Source organism: Sceloporus undulatus, chromosome 5, assembly GCF_019175285.1.
Source record: "Sceloporus undulatus isolate JIND9_A2432 ecotype Alabama chromosome 5, SceUnd_v1.1, whole genome shotgun sequence".
Lineage (NCBI taxonomy): Eukaryota > Metazoa > Chordata > Lepidosauria > Squamata > Phrynosomatidae > Sceloporus > Sceloporus undulatus.
Genome location: NC_056526.1, coordinates 179,463,146 through 179,475,443, shown reverse-complemented (window position 1 = coordinate 179,475,443; position 12,298 = coordinate 179,463,146). Strand labels below are relative to the sequence as shown.

At 37.8% G+C, this 12,298-nt stretch overlaps 1 protein-coding gene across 2 annotated transcripts in view; it reads left to right on the top strand.

Moving 5' to 3' along the window:
- Nucleotides 1–12,213, top strand: part of CDS1 (CDP-diacylglycerol synthase 1) — a 29,948-nt gene extending 17,735 nt beyond the window's left edge. For both annotated transcript variants that reach the window (XM_042469833.1, XM_042469834.1), the window contains 7 exons: nucleotides 743–825; nucleotides 2,505–2,592; nucleotides 3,598–3,666; nucleotides 5,663–5,815; nucleotides 6,983–7,102; nucleotides 8,207–8,310; nucleotides 8,786–12,213. In XM_042469833.1, the coding sequence (XP_042325767.1) occupies nucleotides 743–825; nucleotides 2,505–2,592; nucleotides 3,598–3,666; nucleotides 5,663–5,815; nucleotides 6,983–7,102; nucleotides 8,207–8,310; nucleotides 8,786–8,915 (747 nt within the window). In that variant the 3' untranslated portion in view covers nucleotides 8,916–12,213. The remainder of the gene's footprint in view (nucleotides 1–742; nucleotides 826–2,504; nucleotides 2,593–3,597; nucleotides 3,667–5,662; nucleotides 5,816–6,982; nucleotides 7,103–8,206; nucleotides 8,311–8,785) is intronic.
- The last annotated feature ends 85 nt before the right edge of the window (nucleotides 12,214–12,298 follow it).

The window sequence follows — 12,298 nt, the reverse complement described above, 5'->3', positions numbered from 1 at the left end:
ATGGACAATCAAAGAACAGCAGTCCAAATATATTTTAAATGATTCTTAACAAAAATAACTACAAGTAATTCTGGAAGTGTTAGCATGTGTACTGTCTGTGTAGATATGATTGAGGAAACTGAAGTTTAGTGTACTGTACCTGTTTTTGTCACACTGTATTTGTTCACATGACTGTGTGCACATTGGGGAACAATCCATAAGGGAAAGTGGCCTGGAGGATATACATTTGAGCCAGATTCTGGATGGATTTAAAATGGGTATTATTTGCATAAGCATTGCTGGACGTGACAGTTTGCTGAAGATGCAATATAGTTCCTAGGTATTAGGCAATGACTTGCAGGATCCAGCTTCCGTTCTGATAAATTTCATAATTATGTAGCATGATTTCCCCATAACTTTTGCTACTAATACCTCTGTGTTTTAGCTCTAAACTGTGTCTCATATGTACACACTGAATATAGTGCCACTTCCCATCTTCTTTCTGTAATTTATGTTAAAATAAATGTTTAAATATCTTAATAAGCAGATATAAAATTCTAGGCAATCTAATACAATTTTTGTTTCATAACTGTCTTGTCTTAAGAAACTAACACAAATTGTGATACACTGTTTGTGACCACTTTTCATTTTTTAGAATGTCTCTGTCACTCTTTTGGCTAAACTACCACTTTTATTTAGGCATATTGATCTGTGCTGTTGTGCTGTGCTGTCACTAACTGTTGTGTTATTGCACTGTTAACAGTTCGCATGGACTCATGTCACTTTGCTGATCACTGTAACTCAATCCCATCTTGTCATCCAAAATCTGTTTGAAGGCATGATCTGGTAAGGGGACAGTAAATTCTTGCAACTCTTTGCATATATTTCACTTGTATAAACAATATCTTTCTAAGTACTGATTATTTTTCAGTTCTCTGTTTCACAGGGTTTTTTCCCCCCCAGCTATTTACTTGTTTAGGCCTTAAAATGTCTGGAAACGTTAGTAATCATTAAAAAATATCACCATCTGTTCAGCATAAAATAAAAGGAGTTTTATGATATTGTATATTGCTCTTTGTTGATCAGCCTAACTTTCAGCTAGTATTATGTGTTGCTGAATCCAGCTGAGAGTCCCAAATACATGTTTTTAAGAGGATCATGAATACATAATTTCAGCCTCAAATACATGGGTTTAATTTTTGAAGTCCCATTGATATCAATAGAACTTCTTCCAAAACGTTTAGAATTTGGTTGCAGGACCAGGGTTGCTAGAAGAGTCATGGATGGATATACCTCAGCAACTCACACATTTTAAAAAGAACATTCCCATTCCCCTTGGGGCAACCTTGTTTGGCCTATCCCTGTAAATTTCATAGTTTTATGGTTAAAAATTTCTGATTTAATTACACTGCTTGTTGGAAGAGTGGATTGTTCTGTGTTTTGGGAAAATATCCTGTTTATGACTGTGATCTAAAGAGTTATGAGAATCATTATGTGAGCTTAAAGGGAGCATACAGTATCTGGATTTTGCTGAGAAACAGGAAACTTTCAAAGGCGGTTGTGATACAGCATGTTATCTTGGAAGGATATGGTCAGCTGTTAAAAGAACTGACAGTTAACAGTTTTATTGGGCTAGTAGCTATTGCATGACCCCAAGCAGCCTTCTGGATTCCCATCTCTTGTTTTCCTATTGACCATACCTGTCAATAATTTAAAATGAACTTTGGATCTTCTATGTCCAGAAAAAATATTTTGTTATACACATCCTCACACACTTTGGAATGAAAAAAGGTGAAGGAGAATCACTGCTGATGTATAATCTAATCTCATTCATTTGAATGTCATGTGTATACACTCCTACAAAGGATTATGATTATTATTATTTGTGAAGTTCCTAAAAAATTTTAAGCACTATGTGGGATTTAGAAGATATTACTCCCAGCCACAGACTCATATCTGAGTAGATACCATATAAAATAAGAAACAGATGAGAATTTTTAAAAGGATCCTGTTGGTGTAAGAAGTACAAAGGGATAATCCTAACAATAGAATTTTTAGTCACACAGTCTGTCCTATGCACTGTTTGTTTTATCAAGCAACTGTGCGCTGCAGTTCTATTTTTCTAGTCATTTCCCCCTCTGACTTAAGAAAAAAGCTCTGCTCTGGTGTCACAACAAACTACAGTACCCAGAATTCCCTAGCATTGAGCCGTGACACTTAAAGCAGCGTTAAACTGGATTATTTCTGCAGTGTGGATATAGCTTTAGTTTAGACCTCTCAAAATATTTAGCATATATTTGTACTGTATAGAATTCTCTTGTTTTATCACTGAGCAATCCTTCTGTAAACATTTGATTTAAAAGCTTACGCTCAACATTATTTCAAAGATATTTAAAATGATACTATTACATGAGCAAATTCACCTGATGGTGAGTTGGCCAGAAATTTTTATAAAACCCCCTTATGCTTAATAATTTTTGCTGTTTGAATTTAAATTATTTAACTTTTTGTTCTTAACTACTCAGGTTTCTGGTTCCAATTTCAAGTGTTATTTGCAACGACATTGCTGCTTATATTTTTGGATTCTTTTTCGGCAGAACTCCATTAATTAAGGTACAGATTTCAAGCAATAATCAAAGAATGTCTAAATGTATTAAAATACACCAAAATATGCACTTACTACAATTCTCTCTGTAAAAACATACTGCTTTTCTGAAGAAGTGCCTGCACATCTCTGTTCACTTCATGACCACTGTGGAGGATTTTCTTCCTTCCCTGTTCAGGGAATGTTTTCCTCCTTAGATCATTAGTTGGTACAATCAAAAATGTCATATTCTACTTGTTTTCTTCTTTATCACATTACTAATTATTTTCTGTAACTGACTGTTTTCTGACACGCTTAGGCCCTGTGCAGACCAGTCTTAAAGGGTGGGTTGGGGGTGGAGCCGGGACATAGCATCCCTATGATGCACCACTTGCCTCCCCCTCCAGGGTGGGGTGAGACGCCACACACAGCACATCACACCACATGTGGCATTATGGCACTTCTCTGGTGCTGTATCTCCATGATGCAACGCCGAAGGAGTGCCATGAAGCCGTGGCTATCATGCTCTTTTCAGGGTGCAAAAAGGGCGCAGACTGGAAAGGCCAGATCGGAGCTGCGGCGTGTGGTTGCCATGGGCCAGATCTGGCTGTAAAAGATGTGGCTGAAGGCCTCCCCTTTGGGGATGTCTGCACAGCCCCTTCCTTGATTATAATGTTACTTTTGATATGACCACATATGTCAGAGGATTTCTCTTTAATTTGGAAATATGATTCTATAGAGAGTCATTGTACTTATTTGTTGTATTATGTAGCTGCATGAAATATTAAGGAAGTGGTGCTCATACTTAGTTATCTGGAACTTCAATTGAGTGTTGGGTATAAAAGCACAGAGATCTTCAGTGTTGTTTCATCTGTATCTTTCTTGCTGTTTGGACATTCCCCCCTGAAATTTGAAAAATAACATCAAAGTTTCCAAAAGATAGCCGTTTATGTTTTTTGCAGTACAAGCAACAAAGCGTCTTGTGGAATCTTAAAATCAAAGTTGTAACTTGTTCATTTCTCTCACTGATTTAGCTGTCTCCCAAAAAGACCTGGGAAGGCTTCATTGGCGGCTTCTTTACCACAGTTGTGTTTGGATTCATTGTAAGTGGATGTGCCCCTTCTCATACTAATGATGTTTTGTTTGAGACTGGATTTGAAACTGGCATGAAAAACTTGGAAATGTCTCCAGTCTATTCTGTCTTTCAAGCACTGAGCTCTTAACAAGTTATGGCCTGGAATACCATTCTGTTATTAGAATATGGGGATGACAGGCTGACGTGGGAGTATAACTGCAGTGACAACCAATTTTGTTTACTGCAGTGTAAGTGAGCTGATTGGATATTTGACTGTTGGTATTTGATTCTGACATCTGCTTTAACCAAAATAACAACCAATCTAAAACTGATTTTATAAAGAACAGTAAGTCATAAATCATTAAAATCTGGCAGTGCAGCACAACAGTACACAGCTGTCTACAACAATGTTGCTTAAAGTTGTGGTTTTGGGACTGGTGCTGGTCCCTTAGTGACTAGCTGTCGTTTCCTGGCAAATTACCAAGAAATAAATAATTGTATCTAGTGAGCAGTGAGCACATAGTGCCAGCCCTTGGCACATTGGGGGAAAAATTGCCACTCCTCTACACCAGATAGTTTACAGATTATTGAGTTAATGTAATTTATACACTGCCTTTTAGGGCGCAGCTTTCATAAAGCAGTGTATATCTAAAAGTAAGATATGTTAAAATACATTGAAAGCATCACATCATAATTTTGTACACAGGCATGACAAATTTTGGAAGTGTATTGTATATTCATTTATTTTATTCCCATCCTTTTTCTAAAGATCTCAGGGTGGCATACAATGAATTCATTTTGGCTAATTTAAAATAATTTGAACAATGCAATTATTTTACAAGGCTAAAAACTTACTGAAGTTAAGAAGACATTTTAATGCTATAAAAACAAGGCACATGTATAGACTTGTATAAACCTGTCACCAAAGGCTTTATGCCTTTGTGTTTTTATTTGGTCCCATTTGCACTAGCTTTTCCTGTAGTGGGAGGGAGTTCTGTGCTGCCACCAAGGAAGAGTTATTCCTTATGTTCACGAGCCAGACTGATATTACTGAGTGGCAAATAAGCAGGACTTCTAAACATGATATTATATGGGCAGAATTATTTTACAAAAACACTTCTACACTATTTTATTACTTTTCAACCATAATTCATAATAATGAAAATAAGATTTATACACTGCCTAACAATGAAAGTTCCCTAATACTTAATCCTGTGTGTCAAAGCATTTCAAGGGAATTCTTTGTTGTGCACTCCCAAAAGGCAACAGAGAGGCATTTTGATGGACATGTTCTTCAGAGTAATTTTCAGAGTCCGTTAGGTGCTGAGTATGGAGTGGCCTTTGATCTTGCCTAGGTGAGGAGGCATACTGATGAAGTGTATAGTGATTAGTATGTAATCTGCAGATTTAGAGTGATTCCACCTGCTCCTCAGGTTTGAATTGTTTTGGCAGTGTTCAGTACAGTAAGTTTACTGAGATTTTTAAATTTCTTTCCCAGATATTAAAAAAGATGACACCAGGCAAACATCTTGGCTTGGACATGTCATGTTCAAGCTGGTGGAGAGAGCTTATGAGTCAGGGATAATAGTTCCATGTATGCGCCTTGCCTCAGTGGTGTCAGGAATTGAACTGAGGCCCTTCTGCTGCTGGCATAAAATTGCTTCCTTCAGGCTCCGCACCTTCCCACTAAGACAGGAAGCCTTAAAAGGGACAACTTGGTCCATGAGCTCCTGCTGTGCATGCTCTTGCTGGTGACTAACTAGCTCATGGGATCATAGACCTTGCAGAAGAAGGCCGCCTGTCCCATTACTGGGACTCAGGCTCAGGCAGCTCCAAGGTGATCACAGGAATCACAGCCTCTGGTTCAGAGGGTAGGATCTGCTTAACTTCAGGATATTAGACCTTGCTGGTTCAATAAGTCAAGCTTGGCTGTCTTAGGGATGGGACTATATCACTATGTTACAGTGTTTGAGAAGCCTTTGGCTTGTCACAAGCATTTTATGTATCCATACTGTGCTTTTCAGGCTGCCTACCTTTTGGCTCAGTACCAGTATTTTGTATGCCCTGTGGAATACAACAGTGAAACTAACAGATTTGTCACAGAGTGTGAACCATCAGAACTGTTCCAGTTACAGAAGTACTCCATACCACCTTTGCTGCAGGTTCTGCTGAGAAGAGTAAGTAAAATTAAGTTAATTAAAGAAAAGCTGGATTTATAAAACCAGTATGTTTGATGTAGTGTTTCTTCAGGATTCTTGCATTTAGACCAATCAAAATAGCAACACTATACATAAAAGTTTTTCACCTCTTTGCCACCAGTATATCAAATGAAATCATATATAGTAGTGAAATGCAGAATTGTTTTTCTTGTTAGGGAATTCCATTACTTTCCGTTCTTATGAGGTTTGATGCAATAAGATTAGGTGCAAGGGCAAATGTAAAAGCATAATACATGGAAATATGACTGTCTTGGACCCTTCCTCCATCATCTTTTAAAAATTCCCTCTCAGCCAGCTGCCCTTTAGTCTGCACTTTCCCCCCTCTTAGCAAGGCATGATCCTTGTTCATAACTGAGGTCTGGTAATAATTTCTGTGATACATCCTTGAGCTCCATAATTCAGCTGACACAAACAGGTGGGAGGGAAGGGGAAAAGGAGAGAGGGCTGACCCAAATCATCTCTCTTTTTTCCACCATACTGGAATGCTGTGACATGCTGACTCTTGGCTTCCTTGTCTTTGTGCTGCTCCCATCTGTGATGACAGGTGGGAATGGCAATCTCTACCACACTTCTGTTTCCCAGCTGTGTAGCTTGGAGAGGGGGAAACTGCTTTAATCTGTAAGCAGATCTAGTTTTAGTCTGCTTTTAGATGCTCTCAGGGAAGGAGCACTTCTAAATGTTCATCTGAAGTGACTCCTGCTTTGCACTGCTGCTAGCTGTGTAGGACTAGGTGGGCCTTTTCTGCCAGTCATTGTTTCCAGAAAGAAGGGGGGGGGGGGAGTGTATGATTTTTTACTTTCCTATTTTGTTCTACCTGGCAGAAGATGGCAGGTGTGAGAGATCTTCCCAAAGTCTGTGTGTGTGGCCCTTGCCAAATCTTAACTAGCAAAGAGAGAAAGGGAGGGAAACCTTTAAAGAAAAGAAGTGAGGAAAACATGTGATTGGTTTCACACATTGTCTCCAGCCTCTGCCATCACTTTTGTTTATGCAAGCCAGTAATTGTAACTGTCCTACATACTGAAGACATAAAAACTGGTCTGATTTCCAAAGCAAAATGGGGATAAAAGAGCTATCTTATATTAAGTGAATGCTAAGGGAAACTAATGACTATATAATTTCTTGTAGGAAACAGTGAATCTGTATCCATTCCAAATGCATAGCATCGCTTTGTCAACTTTTGCATCCCTAATCGGGCCATTTGGAGGCTTTTTCGCTAGCGGATTTAAAAGAGCTTTCAAAATCAAGGTGTGTACCAGTTAGCTCTTCTGAAGGTTGTTTGAATGCATCCAGCATACGCTTAAGTATGTTTGTCTTTTTAAAGTAAAATTTGCTGCCTCAGTTACCTTGGGACCACTTTTTTTGAATAAAAATATAAAGTATTTCTGTTAGAATTTGAACGTAACTGAGTAATAATGGTCTAAAGGCCATAGAACTGAATTCGGTTGACAGTCTTAATAAATATGAATGTTGCCATGTGCTTAATTTATATATTTGGCTTCTTTTTATTCCTAATTTTTATATTGATTTGAAAAAAATGATTATAGAGAAAAGAAATGAAGAATGAGAAAAAAAAATAACAAAAAAGAAAAAGAGGATACAAACATATAGGCTTAATTAATTCAAGCTGACCATATTTCCAAAAATACATTGTTTTCAAATTTACATTTATTAAATCCTTGTTCATGCATAGCTAAAGTAGTATTTCTGATAATTGAATAATAGATAGTGAATGTTTATCTTTGTTTTCCAGTCTGTTATAATTGGTTTGGTACAGGAAGGCAAGATCCAACCACATTTACCCTCCGATTCCACATTGGAGCAATCCTGTTTTAATGGAGGGGGGATTTGGTACATAATGTTGAATGTGGATATTTTAATGTGTTGTGAGCTTTGATTGTCTCGTCACAGAAAAGCGGGATAAAAATAAGTTTTATTATTTATTTTTATAATTTATGTACATCTTTAAATACCAAAGATTTTTCTAATACAGAATTAATGCATTGTGATACCTTGAACCAAAAAAGAACGGGAGTTAACCCTTGAACATGTTCACATCATATGCCACAAGGAAACATCCATATTATATTGCTACCAATTAGCTGTAGTATCCAGTTTGTTTCTAAGATACTGTCCAGTACACTCCCTTGAATTTTTTGGGGTGTGTGGACCAAAGATGATATTAGATCTAAAGAGGTATTAAATATTGACACTGGAGCTGCTTTCCATTGATTAATTTGCATAGGGAAGCTAATTATTTTCTGACTCTTAACTCTATTCTTAACTCTTAACTCTATTAACTCTAAATTAAATTAAATTATTCAACTCTTAATTTCTTCTCTCCTCCAAAAGGATTTTGCTGACACTATTCCAGGCCATGGTGGAATAATGGACCGTTTTGACTGTCAGTACTTAATGGCTACTTTTGTTCATGTCTATATCACCAGTTTCATAAGGTATGTACCTATAGGTAATGGCTGAGGAATTTCAGAGAGTTGACACAGATTCTTTGCCTTAGTGTCAGGGTTGTTCTGATGTTGGATTCACCCTTCTTAGCCTCAGAGGAGGGCAAAGGCAACCCCTCTGAACAAATCTTGCCAAGAAAACCCCATGGTAGGCTTACCTTGGATTCACAATGTCAGAAATGACTTCAAGGCATATGACAACAACAACAGTAAGTTTTAGTGATGTTATTGATAGGATGAAGTATAGCTGCAGCAGAGTATGTTACGTGTTGAATGTATGCTGCCTCACACAGCCTTTTCCTTGTATTTTAATTAAAATTCTTTGGAATTTACTGTTGTCAATATGTACAATTTTTAAAAACAGACTTTTAGTTAGGATGTACTTGATATGCATGAACTTAATAAAGAAGAAAACAGAAATGGTATGCAGAATGATTTTTTCTCTCTCTTTAAATCTAATTGCCAGAGGCCCTAATCCCAGCAAGTTACTGAAACAGCTGTTGGTGCTCCAGCCAGAACAGCAATTAAATGTTTATAAAACTCTAAAATTGCACCTCATTGAAAAGGGGATCCTTCAGCCACCACTGAGGGGATAGAAGGACTGAGAGATGCATGGCAAGAGAAGCACAACTGGAAATGCAGTTTCGCTTGTATAGAGCAAGATGCATTGGACTGAAGCCAGACTGTGGGTCTGAAGATATGAATGTCTGTTTACTGAGATTACTGTGAATACCCAGGAAGCCAAGCAAGTTTTAAGTTCTTTTCAAACAACTGCATGTTTTTGTTACCCAGTTCACTTTCTCAGGTTGTCGAAAAGAGACAACCTCCCTTGGTTCTCAGCTTCAGTTTTTAAAAAGTAACAATTTGTTTTTAAATGGTGAAGCACACACTCCTTCTAGAATAGAATAAATAAAGGAGCACTGGAGAGCATGCAATTAATTTATAAAAACCCATTTTAGTGCAATGCTATTATATTAATGACTCCAGTTCATTTAATGGCACTCTATATTACTGTGTTGGTATCTCAATTTTAGTTGACAGCATAACTAAATAATAATCAAATGGCAATAGAGGCAGTTTTATCCTGTTATGTGTCCTCCAAAAATAGGAAAGGAGCCTGTAGTGGGTAAAACCCATATGTCAAATATCTTCTGGGTTCCTCAGGTTGGTTTGTTTCTGCTGGAAAAGCCTGGAGGGGGCAGGGGAGGATGGCAGAAGCAAATGGAAATGAGTGGGTCCTTGTGAAAGTGAAGTACCATTTTGAGGTGGGAGGAAGACATTTCCCTGCTAGAATCACAAAGATAATTTTGAAGCACAAAACATCTATGTGAGTTGGCCTCTTCTTTATCAGCAAGCTTAGTCCAGGACTTTTGGGCTCCAAGGATTGGTGACTCTTGAAAAATGTGCTCATTTGTGCCTCAGTGATGAGATGTGTTAAATGGAATTTTTTCCTCCATTATGTTAAGTGCAATATGTGAGCAAACTCAGCCTCATTGAGCCCATTTTCATGAAGACAAGGTGGCCTGTTGGCTAAGTTGAAGTTCTAGGGTGGGAGATGAATCTGGCTCTTCCATCACTATTGAGACCTTCAAGCCATTTGGTAAGCAACATACCTGGTCCAGCCGTGTGGGAGGAGCAGTGCTTCTGGACATGCTCAGTGTTAGCCAACTATCTCAAGATTCCTTATGCAGGTCTGCATGAAATGTGGCGTTTCTAACATTCGTGGCATGAGTTGCTGCTTTGTAATTTCTTTTATCATGTAATAATTCAAAACTATATTTTAAAAGCAAATAAATTTTAAAAAAACCTTTAATACACACAAGCCAAAAACATAGTATGGTAGTGATTCATGTAATAAGACTTCAGGCATCAGAAGTGTAATCCTGGTAGCAGCATCTTCTGTGAAAACCTCAATGAAATGAAAGGGAGCTGTGCTAGAGCAATTTGTGCCAGTGCAGTTTCCACTTATATTAAATGGGCTTGTGCAAGACAACCTTCAAAGAGGATTGTATGCTAGGAACAAATCTTCTTTTCCATGAACTACCAAGGCTTTGTATTTTGTTGTAAGGTGGTAATTTCAGCCTTGCCTGGTACTGCTTAGCTTAAACCAGGTAGCAAAAGTAATAATGCATTAACTTCTGACTCCTGCAAGGATGAAATTACTTATATTACTCCTGAAACTCATTTAACCTTGAACCAATTCTATCACAACATTAGAAATGGTTCTAGAGTAAGTATACCACCAATATTTAAAGAATGCTTCTAAATTTTAGAAGGCTTACCTCACACTTTACTAAACATGTTCCGAACTTTCTTTGGTGGTAAAAGAAAAGCTGTCATGTTTGTTCATGTGCTTTCCCTGTTAATGGCGAAATTGAATACAGAAGGCTCTGGTGTGATTTCTTAAGCTGAATGTTTTTGCCCTCTTGGGGAACTGTACTACTGTTAGTATGGGAAAAGCTCCTTACTATGGGTTCCCCCCCAACCACTATAGAGCCTTGCTATTACTGGAGAGGCACATAGTAGGCACACTTACTTTGGCAGCATGTAATATCCATTTTGAGACCATGAGGCTCGGTATAGGTCCTCTTAAGAACCACAAAATAACATATACATTTACACTCGTACGAGATGCATGTGGTAGTGGGTCTTTTGAAGAAGTCAGATTTTGCCGCTTGTAAAGTGTAGTACATGGTGGGTCCCTTCAGTTGACACAATGGCATAGGGACTGTACTCTCAGTGAGGAGGTGAGTGGGACAACATTTGCATTTGCCCTTGTGTGGAATACCTGTGGGTATCCCTTATTTATTTGCAGAACACCATAGTGGGTAGTGGCAGCAGATGAAATTGTGTTTTAAAATATATGTCACCACCTCTCTTCCAGGACCTTTCTGTGCATGTGCAGCTCCTTTAGTTTCCTAAAGTGCTGTGGTCACCTCTCAGACTAAACAACCCCATGGGCTTGGCTCTTAAACTGGGAAAGCAGAACAAATCAGTCTAAACCTAGGGAGACAGCCTAGCTAACTGAAAAATAATGCTACTGGGATCAGTTTTTAAGATTTCAATAGGAATGTTTGCACTGAAGTAAGTAGTCGTAGGCCTCTGAAACTTAGATCTTAACAGTTTTTCTTAGAAAATATTCTCCCAAATTACTCCGTCCTGAAAGTAACACAATGTAAAATTTAATTTTATTGTAGAACTGTAACATTTGGATTGTTCTGGTGTAACATTTTTAACATTTGTATTGAAACAAGATTGTATTTAAGCCATTAAATTTAAGAGAGGAGCTGAACCTGGCCGCTCTGTTTGCACTGTTAAAGAACCCATTGTAAAATGCTGCTATTCATTAAAAGTGAAATGTTTTTGGATGTACTCTTACTGCTTTAGAATCTCTTTGTCTCCAGAATACTGTTGAAAAAGGGCTTTCAGTGTGGTTTTCAGAGACAATGTAAGAGTATTACGTGAAATGAGTGAACACACACTTCAGGTATACAAAATAACTAAGTGTTGTATGGTTGTGGCAAATGCCTGTATGAAATGGTGCCAATAGCAAACCTTTTGCCAAGCTTGATGGTGTCAGACAATTTTAATTAAAACTACTGAAAGCTTTGAGGGAGCTGCTCTCTGAACTGCAACAGCATCAGTACATTCTTAATGTGTTGGACTTTGTTATAAAAAAGGGGAAAGGTTTGTCCCTTCTGTATTGAAATAAACAGTGATGGAAACCCCTTTGATATTTTATTTTGATCTGCTCTTCTCTTGGGTAAGACACCTCTGCCTTGTTTAGCAAAACTGTAGAAAATCTTGTGTATATACTGTAAATGTTGAGCATACAAATATGTCTTAGTTTACTTTTGTAGAGATGGGCTTGGGGATAATAAAGCTCTAATCAAAGTCTTAATATTCTGATTTCTTGTTAAACAACTTTTTGTATTTGCTGGCTAAAGTCCACAGATCGTGTCCTCTCTTACCCATCAAC